The 18,353-nt window shown below is 26.9% G+C and overlaps 1 protein-coding gene across 4 annotated transcripts in view; it reads right to left on the bottom strand.

The window, feature by feature from the left end:
• Positions 1 to 18,353, bottom strand: part of LOC123267554 (WD repeat-containing protein 47) — a 103,990-nt gene that overhangs the window by 49,813 nt on the left and 35,824 nt on the right. For all 4 annotated transcript variants that reach the window (XM_044732244.1, XM_044732240.1, XM_044732241.1 and 1 more), the window contains exons 5-6: positions 10,664 to 10,774; positions 6,875 to 6,950 (exon numbers count right to left, since the gene is read on the bottom strand). In XM_044732244.1, coding sequence (XP_044588179.1) covers positions 6,875 to 6,950; positions 10,664 to 10,774 — 187 coding nt within the window. The remainder of the gene's footprint in view (positions 1 to 6,874; positions 6,951 to 10,663; positions 10,775 to 18,353) is intronic.

The following is an 18,353-nucleotide window of genomic DNA, read 5'->3' as shown; positions in this document are numbered from 1 at the left end:
TAATTATTTTTTTAAATCTTTTTTTAAGAAATTTATAAATTTAGACACGTGATTTTTAAAATTTTCAATTAAAGTGTTAAAATTTTTGGTGTTAAACTATAAAATTTCGCGGAGTGAGTTTTAAATATTTGAATATTTTAAAAATTTTAATTCTTATGAAAGTTTGAATTTTTTCCTACATTAAATTTCAAAATTTGATTTTTTTTTTTTTTAGGAACCCAAGATCGAGTCGTCGGTGTCGAGACTGGTGAAGACCAGAGTCTTACAACCTTCACCGAGGAGACTATTTGCCCCATGGAGGAGACCTGTTACGGCTCGCTCGAGCTCGGCAACTTCTGCTGAGCCAACACTTGTGGAAGTGACGGAGGCTGCAGCGGTTCCAACCTGGAACCCGATAGCTGCTGACCCTCAGGTGGCGTTGACGTCGACGTTCATGCCTCCTGAATGTCCACCAGACGTGTCACCTGCCTTCGCCGCATATCGTGCTAGCCAGCAAAAAGAGGCCCTAGAACGTGCGGCTAAAACTGGCCACATGGAGACCGGCATCCCTCGCGCGGAACTCATGCCTTGGTCTGAGGAGAGTGACGTGCCAATACGGAGGAAGACGTCCAATAGAAAGAAGAAGAAGAAGAAGAAGAAACAAGGTCTTCGGGGGCCGAACTGGAGTGAGATGGAGATGGTAGGCCCAAACGATCCCATATCAGAGGACTCAGGGGTGGATGGTCTTCAATGACCTGGATAGCTAATATTGGCTAAAAGGAAGACGCGCGCGTAGCAGGTTATTCAAATTTCTAGTCATCTCAAATAATGTCTTAAAATAATTTTAGAAATTTTTCTTTATAAATATTTTTGTAAAAAGTTCAAGGCTAATATTTTTATTAAAATAAAAATTTTATTCATAACCGCTATTTTGTTAAAAATATTTTTGTATTTCCTCCAATTTATTCCTAAATAATATTTTATAATTAATTTAAAAAAATTTTTCAATCTTTATTATTAAGAGAGTAAGAAAAATTTTGTGTCTAGGATAGTCATATGATAAAATCGGTTTTTTTAGTGTCATTGCACAAAGGTCCTGATTTGAATGTGTGCCTTTTCAAGGTTTTATATCATTCTTATGACAGTTAATCTATTATTTAGGCTACATTCGAAAATGCTCTATCTCTAGATACATAATTAAGAAATGACCTTGTATCTTGTCAACTACTGACATTTTTAAAGATATAAGCTCACCCCGACATTACAATCATCAAGACCTTTCATTTAAGTACCCATATCAATTTTTCATATATTTATATATAATTACATATATGTATATATGAAAAATATATCAAAATGCATGTGGATACTCAAATGAAAGCTCTTGATGAGTGTAACATCGGGATGAGCTTACATCTTTAAATATATCAATAATTAAAAAATGACCTTGTATCTTGTCAACTACTGACATTTTTAAAGATATAAGCTCACCCCGATATTACCCGATATTACATACCGATATTACACTCATTGAGACCTTTCATTTGAGTACCCATATCAATTTTTCATATATTTATATATATTATTATATGTATTATAAGTATATATATTACATATATGTATATTAGGGTGGCGCAAAAAAACCGACTATTTTTTTTTTTTTGAGTCTCGAGTGAAAAAATGTTAGTTTTTGATGTTTTAAGAGCTTTCTCCAAAGGACAGCTTAAAAAAAAAATTTTAAGAGGTCGCACCAAATTTTTTTAAATTTCAAAAATCGTTAAAAATTGAATTTCTTTGTTTTTTTAATTTTTTTTCTCGTTACGTCATAATTTTATAGACCAAAAAAAAGGTTTTCCTGATAGTTTCAGTTCAAAATGTGAATTTTAAAAGGTCGCTCATAATTTTTTTTTAATTTATTAGTGACTATTTAATTTTATTAGCATTTTTTGACTCTGAAATTCAAAAAAAAATTATGAGCGACCTTTCAAAATTTTAATTTTGAATCGAAACTTTCAGGAACTTTTTTTTTTGGTCTATAAAATTACAACATAACGAGAAAAAAAATTAAAAAAAAAAAAATTTCAATTTCTGATGATTTTTGAAATTTAAAAAAATTTGGAGTGACCTCTTAAAAATTTTTTTTTAAGCTGTTCTTTGGAGAGAGCTCTTAAAACATCAAAAACTGTCATTTTTTAACTCGAGATTTAAAAAAAAACGTAGTCGGTTTTTTTTGCGCCACCTTAATGTATATAATGAGGTTATAATTGAGGATGGTTTTACTTGTATCACTGTAGAGTGTTTTACAAGGGAGGGTGGGGAATTATTGTCTCTCCACTTTTTTCTCCGCATTATAATCTCTCAACCCCGTCATTATAACTCTCAACCACTTTTTCGTCCCCACCCCCCTGCATGTCGGGATTTTTTCTTTCATGCCCGACACACATGTGCTGCGACTGTGGCCGACTTACGCGTTATAATCAGTACCTGCATTTGCATTACGGTCTTAAATAGTATGGAGGTACTTCTATAGTGACATTTCACCTCCATAACTATATGGGAAAACCACAGAAAACCCGACCGGTACAGAGGCTGGCAATGAAACGCACATATTCTTAGTTTATAATCATTGAAAAATATTGGTGCGCGCCGGAATCGAACCCTGGTCCCACTCTTTCGAAATGCAGGTACCGAGCCGATTAGGCTATTGCCAACCTTACCTTAATGTATATATGAAAAATATATCAAAATTGATGTGGGTACTCAAATGAAATCTTTTGATGAGTGTAACATCAGGATGAGCTTATATCTTTAAAAGCGTTAATATTTAAGAAAATACAGTGCAATTGAACAAAAGTCCTTATTTAATAAAGCAAAATTTTATTTATTTATAGTTCACAAGTTACGGCAGTCACATTGTGACCGCAAGGTTGCTAGTTATTATTATTATTATTATTATTATTATTATTATTATTATTATTATTATTATTATTATTAAAGAATTTTTCAAATAAATAAATAAAAGGAAATGATAACTAAAAGCAATAAATTAAAAATACATCAAAGTATGATTAAAGGTGGATTATGGTATTATTTGTAGATAAGTGATAAACAAATATGATATAAACTAGGAAGTATAAATTTATATTATTGAATAAACTATGAATCGACCTACGCAGTACTTGAGTTTTAGGTACCATACATTATGACAAGAAATAATGTTTTATTGCCTCTATACAATGAAAAATAACAAATTAAACCGCGTAATAATTAGTATCACACGATCGGATTATGATTGCGTCATTTATTCTCATTGTGTTTAACAAGAGGAAAAATCAGCATATTTGTGTTTACGTCTTGTTATTTCACAATAGATGTGGGTGTGTTTTTTCAAAAATACTTTTAAATTTGTAAAATAATTTTCTGAACTTAAGATAAATTTTGGAGAATCAAAAGTATAAAATTACTTCAAGTTTTGATCAATGTACATCAATCAATTAAATTTCCATTTTCAACGCTATGAATCACCTCAAATAAAACATGTTTTATTTTATATCAACACTCATATTTCGTAACGACACCAATAAATTATTTCGTCAATTCGTCATAAAGCGAGAAGAAGAACCTGGAATATTTCTAATCAAAAATAAACAAAGTTATAAAAATTTTTCCCACCCATAATAATTTTTCAGTCCTATTTTATAGCGGCTCTATACTTTCATGGCTTGGTATATAAAATGAATAAAATCCACATATGATGATATACAATTACTTTTATGTACATCGCATCGCATACTTTACGGTACTTGTGATTTTTCGATAAACATGCCCACGGAAAATGTATTTTATTATCACTAATAACGTGTAATCACACTTCAATTGAACTTAAACATATATGATTAATAAATTGAATATAATTAAAATTTATAAACAATCATTTATCATATAATCCATATGATTTTTACAATAAATTAAGGGATAATACGCACTTTGAATTTTAAAAAATTAATTTTATTCTTTTCTTCATTTTTGTGATGCAAATAAATTCAAAAATTCAATGTCAATTTTTGAAATTTTTTTTATAAATATTTTTATGTAAAAATTCAAGGATAAAATTTTTATCAAAACTAAAAAAAGATTTTTTTTTAAAGCCGCTATTTTGTTAAAAATATTTCAATAATTCATTCAATTTATTTCTAAATAATATTTTATATTAAAATTTTTTAATCTATATTATTAAAAGAGTAAGAAAAATTTTGTGTCCAGGATAGTTATATGATAAAATCGATTTTTTTAATGAAATTTAGTATCATTGCAAAGGTCTTGATTTGAATTTGTGTCTTTTCAAGGTTTCATATTATTTTCACCGATACTCAATTTATAATGATAAGTATTTGGTGAACTATTGACATTTTTAAAGATATAAACTCACCCAGACGTTACACTCATTAACCCGTTGAGGACACATGGGGTCCAGTGGACCCCAGGCGAACTTTGAGGCAATTTCAAATTTAGAAGGAGATTTATAAATGAGACTTAGTCTCATTTACGACTTATTTCATTGATATTCTTGAAGATATTTCTATTTTTTTATTGTAAAAATTATAATAAAAAAGTTTTATGACAAAAAACTAAATCTTTCTATATTATTTTGCATGTTGAAATGTCTTATTCTCATTTTAAGCGACTGTCCAAAATTCGTATTTCGGTATTTTTAAATTATTAGAAATTAAAAATAACTAGTAAGATATTTAGAAGGAATGTTATATTAAAGTTTGGAGCCAATTATAAGTTAATACATCACATAGGATACGAATTAGAACTGTTTTGCTGAGTGGGGTCCACTGGACCCCGTGTGTCTTCAACGTAATTTTTTCGAGGTGTGTCCTCAACGGGTTAAGACCTTTCATTTGAGTACCCACATCAATTTTTCATATATTTATATATATGTATATATGAAAAATATATCAAAATGCATGTGGGTACTCTAATGAAAGCTCTTGATGAATGTAACATCGGAATGAGCTTATATCTTGAAAAATTTCAATATTTAAGAAATGACCTTGTATCTAGTGAACTTTTGACATTTTTAAGGATATAAGCTCATCCTGATGTTAAACTCATCAAGACCTTTCATTTGAGTACCCACATCAATTTTTCGTATATTTATATATATTATATATATGTATATATGAAAAATATATCAAAATTCATGTGGGTACTCAAATGAAAGCTCTTGATGAGTGTAACATCAGGATGAGCTTATATCTTTAAAAATATCAATAATTAAGAAATGGCCTTGTATCTTGTGAACTATTGACATTTTTAGAGATATAAGCTCATCCCGATGTTACACTCATTAAGACCTTTCATTTGAGTACCCACATCAATTTTTTGTATATTTATATATATTATATATATGTATATATGAAAAATATATCAAAATGTATGTGGGTACTCAAATGAAAGCTCTTGATGAGTGTAACATCGGGATGAGCTTATATCTTTACAAACTTCAATACTTAAGTAAATACAGTGCAATTTAACAAAAGTCATTATTTAATAAAGCAAAATTTTATTTATTAATAGTTCACAAGTCACGGAAGTCACATAGTGACTGCAAGGTTGCTACTTTTAATAATTTAAATTAAAAATATTGCACTCATAGCAAGATTTTTTTAAAAATTACATTCCGAAGATCAAGTACCGAATCTAAAAAAATTATTATTTATAAAAAAATAACTCACTATTAAATTTTAAAATTATTATTTAAAAAACATCATTTAAAAAGTCACTTCTTTTCAACTTTTTAATTGCGTAAAACCCCTCAATTCTATTTTAGAAATAAAAACTGTCAATGAACAATAAATAGCCTTTGTACATTTTTGGTAAAAAATAAACCTTGGCTCATTGAGTTATTTCATCGAAATAAGGCAGATTACGCACGGTTAATTGTAATAGTTATTATCTAAAAATAGTCTAAAATAAAATCCTAATTATTTTATCTTAACTCGCAACACCGTAATGATTCATCGCAACTCGAGTATTATTCCAAGAATTATTACTACACTTATTTGTACTATTTAAAATTTTTTTTTTCGACAAAGCTAATATGTAATGAATAATAAAAAAGTAGGGGAACTTTGTTTACCTGCCGTCTCATGAATTTGTACTGTATATAATACTAGTTTTTTGTAAATGTAATTTAAAAACAAAATAAAAAGTTTAATTCAAAATTTAACGCGTCGTTTTCTTCAATTATATTATACCTGTTTTTTCTTTTGAATAAAATATTAAAACAATAATTACTTATTATTACTTTAAGCGTTTCACTAATTAAGCGTATTAAACAATTATTTTCTCGGTAAATTACCAGAACGGATCGATGATTAATTTTAACCGCGAACTAAGTGTAGGATTTCATTTCAAATTCGATAATTGTTTGATGAAAAAAATATCATGGAAATTATAAATTAAATTACAGATAATTAGATAATATATTAATATATATATATATATATCGACAGAATGTGAAACTAATAATTGTCCTTGATGTCTGATCTAATTATAATAATTAAAATTGAATTATCGGGTGTTATGTAACTTTTAACTTACAAAGTGAGTTTTATATTTTGCATTTTTAAATTTACGTGTGACTGACGTAAGACTCTTATGGAGTTGTTCTCGTTTTTTATCATTGAAAATTAAACGTTTTACGGTACTATATGTAATGGGCTTTGTATTTATCGGTAACTCGTGTATTCTGGCCTTGACTTGAACTAGATGTGAAAAATAGAATCAGCTGTATGGCAAATGATGATTAACACGAGAACAAGAGCTAATTGTTGGTATTAATCCAAAATGAGATTGTTATAGGTATTAGATGGAAGAATCTTACCTTAAGCGGCTTTACGGTGTCGTAGTGGCTTTCTTGGATTCGCGATTCGTAGACGCTTGTTGCTGATGAATTATGCCTGTTCAAAAATAAATTGTTAATTAATTTTATTTATTATTTATTTATTTGTTTATTTGAAAAACGCCACTCGGCAATCATACATTTTAATTAATTATAATTATAATTTTATTTATTATTTATTTATTTATTTAAAAAGATAAAATATTTAATATTTAGATAAAATATTTTAAGTGATTTGAATTTAATATAAATATAAATAATGAAAATGAAGCTAAAAATAAAAATTAAAATTAAATTGGTGATATTGTAAATGTATCAGTTGTTTAGTATTGTATTTTTGATCTTTGTTATAAAAGCAGACATTGAATCTTAAAAGAAGTTGGTATTCCTGGCAGTGTTCGTTGACTAGATTTATATAATTTATTTTATAATTAATTTATTATTGATAGACTGATAGACTGGCGGCAAAGAAAAAAAAGTTTGGAAAATCCAAAAGTGCACGACTCATAACGCTCATTCATTTTTTAAGAAAAAAATTAATTGTGTAATTGATTAAAAAAAAAAAAATTATAATTATAGTATATTACATACCTAGGCCAGTAAAATAAGAAAAGTCTCAGACCACATGTAATTGTTGGCCGAGGCGAAGCCGAGGTTAACAAACATGTGGTCTGAGGCTTTACTTTTTACTGGCCAAGGTGTGTATACTATTTTTCTGCTCGACGTAGCCGGAATGTAGCAACTTTGTTTAGCGCAGCGGCCAGAAAGTTGCCACTTTCCGGCCGGAGGGCAGAAAAGTAATTTCTTACAGAGTATTTTTTATTTTTTTTTTTAAATATCGGCGCTCTTTTTTCTTGTCATATGCGCTCGCAGTCTAAAAAAATCTAGCTTGATCAAGTGGCGCCATAGTTTTCTCGTGACAAATAAAAAACATTCGTTTGGCTTTGTAGGGTTGTATCGTAGTGAATTTTAATAAAAATTCAATTAAAAAAAAAAATACGTAAACTAGGCCACTGATATTAAATACGGATCCAGTTAATCAAATTCTTAAACTAATAAAAAAGGTCCGGTCTTGAAATATCAATTTGTTCGGGAGTAATCGTTGGTACATCCAAAATGAGGTGACATCCGGACGTCCACGTAAAATTTTTTTCAAAACGTTTTTTTTTTTCAAAATAGCAACATGAAATGATTGTAGAAAGTAAAAGATGGTTTAATTTAAGTGTTTTTTCGGTTTACATCTACTTATATCATTGTATAAGTGTAATATGGTTGTGATAGAGGCATTTAAAGATCACAAAATTGCTTGATCTTGACGAGTCGAGTATAAAGCACAACCTCACGCGCTTCGCGCTATGAGGCGTGCAATAATATGAGCTTTAAAATGCCTAATTTTACTAAATCGTATTATGAAAGTTCCTTTGTTGTACACAGAAAGAAAGATTTCTTGACTGGAGAACAAAATTCTTGGCTCAAGTAATTTTTTGGTCGCCCGAAGTTGTCTTGGCCGAAGTAAAAATTTTTCTTGAAATTCTATTCTTGGTGAAAGTAATTTTTTCTTAATTCAAATTATCATAAATACTTGATACAAGAAATTTTTATATTTGATCAAGATTTTTAGATACTTTAGGGAAGCAGCGCCACTTACTTCAGCTGAGAAAAAAATTTTTCTCTTGAATATTTGATACCCATTTTAGATTATTTTAGCGCGCAATTATACATATTGAATGAAAAAAAATGATGAAATATTATTTGATCTTCCCATTTGACATGGGGGGCGTCCATTAATTAAGTGAGGTGTTCTAGGGGGGGAGTGGATCATGCTAAATCTTACCAAATCTCACGTAGGGGGAAGGGGGGATCTTAACAAATATCACGTAATTTTTTCTCTAGCAGAAATTGCGTGAAAAAGTAATTCTATAATAAAATATGGCCAAATTTGACACAATAGTGTTTGTCGTATTCGTCTGTACCCTGCAGAGCAGCAAAGTAGCGCTCGATTGTTTAATTTGATTATTGATCGATAGGATTCACTAATTTTTTAGGTATAGATTTCTTTAGAAATCTATCGGTGGTAGCCGGTCTCATGTCGTAATTTTAATACAATTTTGTCATAATATGTTTAATTATCTTCAATTTAAACTATTGTTCGTCGACTTTTAATACTTTTTTCAATTTATTTCGTAGTTGAGAAAATTCAAAAAAAATCAATAATAAATTAAATTTTAGCTTTTATCATCAAATGATTTTTATATGTAAAAAATCCTATTTTTTAGGTCGATGTCTTTAAATATCTATTTGCTGTAGTCAGTCTCATATGGTTATTTGCAAAAATATAATAAAAAATAAATTTTAGGACATTACGGCCTTTTAATAACGTGTTTTTTTCAATATTCAAACAAGAAATCTACCTATCCATGTCGGGTGTAGCCGAATGGCACTTTTTTTCTCAATAATCCAACCCGTTTACAGCCAAAACATAAATTTTGAATAATCTCGCGCGAGATTAGGGGAGGGGGGAGGGAGTTGAGGAAAATTTTACGAAATCTTATCAAGGGGGGAGGGGGGGTTAAAAAATTCTCAAAAATGCCTCACGTAATTTATGGACGCCCCCATGTTAGTCAATAGAAATATTAATGAAAATTTACTATCAAGATATTTAATTTTTTGGAGCAAGAGAAAAATTTTCTCAAGACAAGAAAATTTACTTCTGTCAAGAACTTAATTTTTTGAGCAAGAGAGAAATTTTCTCAAAACAAGAAAATTTTCTTGACTTAAATAAATTTTCTTGGATCAAGAAACGTATTTCTTGAAGCAAGAGAATTGATTTGTTGGAATAAGTGAAATTTCTTGTGTCGAAAAAAAATTTTTTTTTCGCCCAAGTAAATAATTATGAAGAAAAATATTTTCTTGGCTCAAGTGAACCTTCCTTTCTATGTAACAGATATGCATATGTAGGAGGAATTCCCGGCAGATATTGTAAATTCTCATAGTCTTGAAGTTTTCAAAAATAAACTCTTCGATTACTTGATTAATTTGGACATTTAATTAGCTTTTGTATAAATTGTTAGTTGAATAGCGTTAATTTAAACTACTTTTGTAAAATAGCAAGTCTTGTATTTTAGTTTTAATTATTTTATAAGATACTATAATTGTTTATATCTATTATGATTTCATCTATATTGTCAATTTACTATGTTGTCTCTCATTGTAGTACATCTTACTCTATTATAATTCTAATGTATTGAATAATTGTACTCTAAATTTTTTTTCTTATGTTTTTTGTACTTGAAAATTGCCATCTGGCCGTTAGGCTTTGGCATAAATAAAGTGAATCTTATCTATTTTTATAATACTGAAATTTACAGCCATCTGAAGATTTTTTCAATCTTAAGAAGAAAATTCCTTTAGAAATTAAAAAATAAAATTTTTGAAATTATTAAAAAGAAAAAAATAAATTTTTTTAAATTTTGTTTTTTTTTTTGGGATGAAAAATCTTAAATAAATTATTCAAAATTTGAACTTTTTAATTAATGAGCTTCTGCAATTTTTAATTTTATACTTTTTCATCATTTTAAAAATTTTTTTTTGTATAAAAAAAAATATTTTTGTACTTTTTAAAATTTCAATAAAATTTATCATAACTAAAGAATTATGTAATTATTTTATCATCTATTTAATGTAACTGTTTTATCATTTTAAAAAAATAAAAAAAGTGCGAGATATTTACTAATTTTAATATCATAATTTATTTAAAAAATTTGAACTTACGAAATTAAATTAGATCCATTTAATGTTGGTTTTGGAGATTGAATTCCAGATCGATTAGGTGTACTAGGATGTGGAGAAGGTCCTTTACTTCCTACATGTGATTTTCCACTTCTAAAAATTAAAATAAACAACCAATTATTTTTTTATTAACTTTAACAATAAAAAATGTATTTTTCTTTATATTTATCAGGTTAAAAAAATATTTTGTCTACTTGTTGACCCGTTTTTAAACTGATAACAGATAATATTTAAAAATAATTATCACTGTCAAAACAAAAATTCCCGTATTTTAAATTCTTCGCCAATTCATTCACTTTGAAAGTTAAAATATTTATTCAGCTTTTTCTACAGATAAATTACACCCCTGAAAACAATCGAACCATCTACGGCAGATAATTATAAACAATCGAAAACAATAATAAACAGTCTAATCGTTCGACTTGTCTCGCGATCCATATCAACTATGCAATCAATTCCTGCCTTCTATTCAAGACCAACCTACATAATAAAATTTATTAGTAACTTAATGTTTATTCAAATATAAACAAAATATCTTATTACTCTACACTTGAAAAAAAAAATTTCTCTTTATTTTTTCTATGAAAAAAAAAAAAACTTATTTTAAACTATATTATATTTTCAATATATTTATATTTTTTTCAAAATTATTATATATTTCTTCTCTTACATTATTATTAAAGTTTAAATTAAATTTTATATTTTTAACATAATTGAAAAAATATATTTTTAATATATTTCAAAAAAAGTTAGAATATATAAAATATAATACGAAAATCAGCCAAAAGATTTTTGAAAAAATATTTTACATAATTTTATACATTTATTTTAAAAAAAATATTTTGAAATAAATAAATATATATTCGAAATTTATTTTAAACTTTATTATGTATTTTTTTATATTTCTTCTTCTATATTATCGATAAAGTTTAAGATATATATTTAAAAAAATTTATCTTATATATTCAAAGATATATTTTAAAAATGTATAAAACATTTCAAAAATAGGCCAAAAGTTAAAAATATATTTCACATAATATTAATTAAAAAAAAAAAAAATTTTTGACTAAAATATATTTCAAATATAATTTTTTTAATAAAAAATTTTTTTTGACACTAAAATATATTTCAAAAATAATTTTTTCAATAAAAAATAACTATTTTTTATAATGAATAATTTTAAATACCGATTAATACTTGAGTTGCTGGCAGAAATAATAAAACTGCAATTACTCTCATGTTCATAACTAATATTCCTTGAAATCGGTCGATTAGTGCAAATTCTTTCAGCGATTCTAAATCGTGGCACAGTTGGCTTATGGTACATCATTTTCACACAATCTATAATTCCAATTTCTATTTCTTCCCGGTTATAAATTTCCAAATTACACCTTTTAAAGCACAAAAATTCACATAACTTGCCACCTTACTAAAAAACCAAAATAAATGCAAAATTTAATATAAAACTGAAGCGATACCACGATAGACAGAGCGTCGACAAAGATACGCAATGTATAATAATTTAAATGCTTGTTGACATCAGCGCAGCGTAATAAAATGTGTAAATGATTAATGAGAGTATCAACACTATACACAAGAACTCAATATGTAAATGAACAAGAACACTACAATATTGAAGCTATATTTATGAAGCTATACTATCATTAAGTGTTAATATAATCCAAGTAAAGCGATCTCAATGATACCGAGTAGTGGAGTAATAACTAAAGACACATTTAATATAATATCAAAGGCTACACATTTTATAAAAAACAATACTCTACTATACGTTGTACGGAGAGTTACCACCTCTGGGGAAGCTCAACGCAGAATGTACCAGCTTCAATTCAGTCATAGTCAGTTTAGTTACAGTATAAGTACCGAGACTTGGTCATAGTCATACTCTCATCTGGAAATAAAAATCAACACTACACATTGCTTATAAGACATAAGATGCACTAGAGAACTCATTCATATATCTTCCTTGTAATTTTATAGTTATATATCATATTGCACCTTTTTATTATTTTTTTAAAATAAATACAATCACAATATCACCTATTTATATTTATATTTTTATTTTATTTATTTTTTTATTTTTATTTTTGGATATTTTTTAAATATCACTTAAAATATTTGTTATAATTAATTTACACTGCCGATCAGCATTCTTATGCAATAAATAAATAAATAAAGAAGACTAATACGTCAAAAGAAGATAAATTAAACAATAGAAGTATATAAAAAAGTAAAAGTAAAATAAAATAGACAAATAGTTAATAATTTTTGAAGAAAAGACTTTTAAAAAATTAATTAATGACATGGATTATAGATGTAAATAAATTTAAGAGATGAGAAGAGAAGAAATGCTATTTAGTTGGTAATATCCGACGTTACTGCGCGGAAAAAAACATCGAACAGCTGTCGTAGTTATGAGAAAAGTAACGGATCTTATTTTTAAATAAACTGATACTGAGTATGTATTATGTATTACAATACTGCGATAAATTAAATTAAATAAAAAATGTTGGGTATTTATATTAATTTAAAATGTTATTGCTAACTTATGTAATTAAGAAATAATTTTTTTTAATTTTAAGCGATCATTTTTATCGAGTTTGAGATTAAAATATTGAGATTGTATTTTATTAATTAGTAATTATCTTTTCGGATGGATGGTGGGTTGTTTATTCAGTTGACGGTAATGTTAATTAATATTTTAACAATTGCGCGGGTAAGATGGAAATAAAATTGACTGAAGATATAATTATGATTTTAATGGATGGATAAATCATTTTTGAGATGGAGAGATTTGTTAGGTGGGTGGAAGATATATTTACTGATGATGATTGTAATTATTATTGTAGTGATTGTTATTGCTGATAGTTATGATTGCTAAGAGCTTTGGGGATTCGAGGACATTGTTGTGTTTTTTTTGCTGGGACAATGGGACAATAAATCTGTAAATCGCGCGTGATGACGTGATTGGAGTAATATTAACGACGACAGACGATTTCACCCGTGTTTCCTTTTTCCGGTCATTTTAAACTGGACGTATGACAATATGTGGGGATTTTTATTAATACACTGGCTGGTGTGTTGGTGAATTTAAATGAATAAGCAGTTTTTAATTTATATTTCGTAAGTTTTATTGTTAGGTGTTATTATTTTGAGAAATAATTTTTCTAGAGATTTTTTTTTTGCTGAAAAATGTTTAGAAGTTTACTTTAAGAATTAATTTTTGGATGAATATGAATTTCTCGGTACGTTAAATTTTGGAATTATTTAATTAAATATATAGTTAAAAAAAATTATATTGTATTTAGAAATATAAATATTATTCAAGAATGTTATTATTATTGTTGAATTACGAAGAATTTTATATAATAATAAAAATAATATTTAGTTTTTTTTTGAAAAATCTCTAATTTTTTTTTTTAAAGTTTATTAATGATAAAATAATTATTAAAAAATTTTTTTTGAAATATTAATTTTTTAATAGAAAAAAAAAAATTTGAAAATAATCAATGATAAAAAATTTAGTTATTCATTTCATAAAAAAAAATTGATAAAATAAATTATAAACATCATTATTATTAATAAATTTTGAAGGAAAATTTAATAGTTTAATAATAACTAGCAACCTTGCAATCACTACGTGACTGCCATGACTTGTGAACAAAAAAAAAATAAAATTTTGCTTTATTAAATAATTTTGTTAAATTGCACTGTACTTTCTTAAATATTGACGATTTTAAAGATATAAGATTTTAAGGATATCCCGATGTTACACTCATCAATAGCTTTCATTTGAGTACCCACATGTATTTTGATATATTTTTCATGTATACATATGTATATAAATATATAAATATATGAAAAATTGATGTGGGTACTCAAATGAAAGGTCTCGATAAGTATAACATCGGGATGAGCTTATATCTTTAAAAATATCATTAGTTGACAAGATACAACGTCATTTCTTAATTATTGATATTTTTAAAGATATAAGCTCATCCCGATGTTACACTCATCAAGAGCTTTCATTTAAGTACCCACATGCATTTTTGATATATTTTTCATATATACATATATATAATATATATAAATATATGAAAAATTGATGTGGGTACTCAAATGAAAGGTCTCGATAAGTATAACATCGGGATGAGCTTATATCTTTAAAAATATCATTAGTTGACAAGATACAACGTCATTTCTTAATTATTGATATTTTTAAAGATATAAGCTCATCCCGATGTTACACTCATCAAGAGCTTTCATTTAAGTACCCACATGCATTTTTGATATATTTTTCATATATACATATATATAATATATATAAATATATGAAAAATTGATGTGGGTACTCAAATGAAAGGTCTCGATAAGTATAACATCGGGATGAGCTTATATCTTTAAAAATATCATTAGTTGACAAGATACAACGTCATTTCTTAATTATTGATATTTTTAAAGATATAAGCTCATCCCGATGTTACACTCATCAAGAGCTTTCATTTAAGTACCCACATGCATTTTTCATATATTTTTCATATATACATATATATATATATATATAAATATATGAAAAATTGATGTGGGTACTCAAATGAAAGGTCTCGATGAGTGCAACATTGGGATGAGCTTATATCTTTGAAAATGTCAATATTTCACAAGATAAAAGGTCATTTCTTAATTATGTATCTAGAGATAGAGCATTTTAAATAGCATTCATAGAGTCTTTTGATATATAGATAATATTATTTTTATTATTGATGGTTGGATAAATTAATAACAAACAAAACTATTATTTATTTTTGTTTAAAAAATTTCTTATCAATCTATTGTTTTTTTAATCTACTATCAGAGCTTTATATTATGTAATAATAATCAACATTTAAGTAACTTGTTAATTGCAAACTATTATTGTTTTGATAATTATATCATACTCGACTAGACATCAGTTTAAAAACAAATGTGATAATAGTTGTATGATAACCTCCATCTAAATTTAATCTTTTAAGCTTCGACAAAGAACATTAACTTAAAGAGTCAAATATTGCAAAATAATTGGATAATTTTATTTTACTTAATAAGATTATACCCTAACTTTATTTGGATGTTTTATAATAAATAATTTTTTTTTGCCAAAAATAATTTTAGGAAAAGTTAAAAAAAATTATTTTGAAAAAATTAAGAATTTATAAATAAAAAAAAAAAAAAAAAAAAAAAAAAAAAAAAATAGTGACCGCGAAATTAAACAATTGATGGGATCAATAAACTCTACAAGAATATAAACATCTAAAATTAGCGCACTAAAAAATTATGAAACTTTTCAGATAATAAAGTTCAATAACTGATTTAACAATTAATTAAATATTTCATGCAGACAGTCTGCATTACGAATGAGTGAATACAAATTCTTACAATTTGAATAAATCAAAGCATCCGCTCTTAAAAATTTTTCCATAACTTTTTATTTCTATAAGAAAATAAAGTTTGGTAAAAGTTTCTTCAGAAAAAAAAACTACAAAAAAATATTATTAAAGCTGATGTCATTGGCCGCAAGTCATTCAGAACTTATGACGTCTTGAATATTAATGGTACTCGTGGTCGTCCTCAAGACGTTATCGTTCAAAGCTACTACTATGCTACTGTACCCAAACTCAGTAGTGGGAAGAAATAACATTGAATGAAAGCAAGAAGAAGAAGAGTAAAAAAAAAAAGTAAAAAATCTAACTCGAAAGATGAAGATGAAAATCAACGTTAAAATAAAAAGCAAAGAGATTAACAAGACGATAAATGAAGAGTAAATCTTTTCTGTATAATACCAGTGGGTAGAATTTTACTACCATGGTTATATTAGTTGAAATATATTTTACCTCGCAAAGATAGACATTGCACTTGACATTTCACGCCAAGGTAATTTTAACTCTCGTTACAAAGCTCCGAAGTACTTAAGCTCTTTACCTGTTTTTTTTTCTTCTTGTCTGTTCTATATAATAATATTATATTTTATATTGAACGACGAGCTTTGAGACAAGTGACCAGTTTTGTTTATTGCAATTATTGTTACACGGAAAAAAGTAAACTATAATAAATAGGGGACGGACGGGCAAGACGGAGAGGGCGGGTAAAATGAATAATCGTTTTAAATCGCTGGTCGGTCGATAGAAACATTTTAGACAGCAATCTATCAATCTATTATGTAACTACACTTACCGTTATCGATAAAGCATTGGTTTTGCATACTTGTGGGAATTTTTTTTTATAAATATTGAAATTTAGGAAAAAAAATAAAATTTTAAATCGTAAGTATACAATACTTAGTTTAATGTTGTTAAGGACAATGCAGATTTGATTTTTTTTCTTCATATTCAGGACGCGGTTGATATTTTTGCGACGATTGTTTTGATTGAAATGTATTTTCCAATCAGTATTCGTTTTACGCGACCTGAGTATTCATTTTGCCCGCCCTGGTAGGGCAAAACGGATAATGTTGACTTTTTTTTTTTTTTTAATTTCGAAGAAGAATTTCTTTGTTATTATTTTTATTTTATTTTAATTATAAACTTCAATTACCCAAAAAATTATTAGCCAAAGTTAAGAATGGATATGATTGTAATATATATTTGTTATTTCATTTTCAAATTAACATATCCGTTTTGCCCGTCCTTCGCCTAACAGTCGATTTATAGTAAGCAATGATCAACTGCTAAAAATTACCATTTCAAACAGTAAAATCGTGATTTTACTATTCACTATATAATATTTACCATTTAAATATTACAATTTACTCTTTACATGGAAGAAAATACTATTTCAAACAGTAATATTTGCTATGTAAATGTCTAAAATATTAAAGTATAATAATTAAGAATTCAGACTTTGATATTTATCATTTCGTACCTAAAAAATGATCTTATGATATGTAAAAAGTATAAAAAAAGTTTGGAAAATCCAAAAGTGCACGCCTCATAACGCTTATTCATTTTTTAAGAAAAAAATTAATTGTGTAATTGATTAAAAAAAAAAAAATTATAAAAATAATTTCTTACAGAGTATTTTTTATTATTTTTTAAATATCAGCGCCCTTTTTTCTTGTCATACACGCACGCAGTCTAAAAAAATCTAGCTTGATCAAGTGGCGCCATAGTTTTCACGTGTCAAATAAGAAAAGTTCGTTTGGCTTTGTACGGTTGTATCGTAGTGAATTTTAATAAAAATTTAATTAAAAAAAAATACGTAAGCTAGGCCACTGATATGAAATACGGACCCAGTTCATCGAGTTCTTAAACTAATAAAAAAGATCCGGTCTTGAAATATCAATTTGTTCGGGAGTAACCGTTGGTACATCCAAAATGGGGTGACATCCGGACGTCCACGTAAAATTTTTTTCAAAACGTTTTTTTTTTCAAAATAGCAAAATGAAATGATTTTAGAAAGTAAAAGATGGTTTAATTTATGTGTTTTTTCGGTGTACATCTACTTATATCATTGCATAAGTGTAATATGGTTGTGATAGAGGCATTTAAAGATCACAAAATTGCTTGATCTTGACGAGTCGAGTATAAAGCACAACCTCACGCGCTTCGCGCTATGAGGCGTGCAATAAAGTTAGTAAATTTCTAATACAAGCAACGTCAATATTTACAAAGTAAAATGGTAA

Source organism: Cotesia glomerata, linkage group LG6, assembly GCF_020080835.1.
Source record: "Cotesia glomerata isolate CgM1 linkage group LG6, MPM_Cglom_v2.3, whole genome shotgun sequence".
Taxonomy (NCBI): domain Eukaryota; kingdom Metazoa; phylum Arthropoda; class Insecta; order Hymenoptera; family Braconidae; genus Cotesia; species Cotesia glomerata.
Note: the sequence above shows the minus strand (reverse complement) of the source record. Positions and strands in the feature narration are given on the sequence as shown.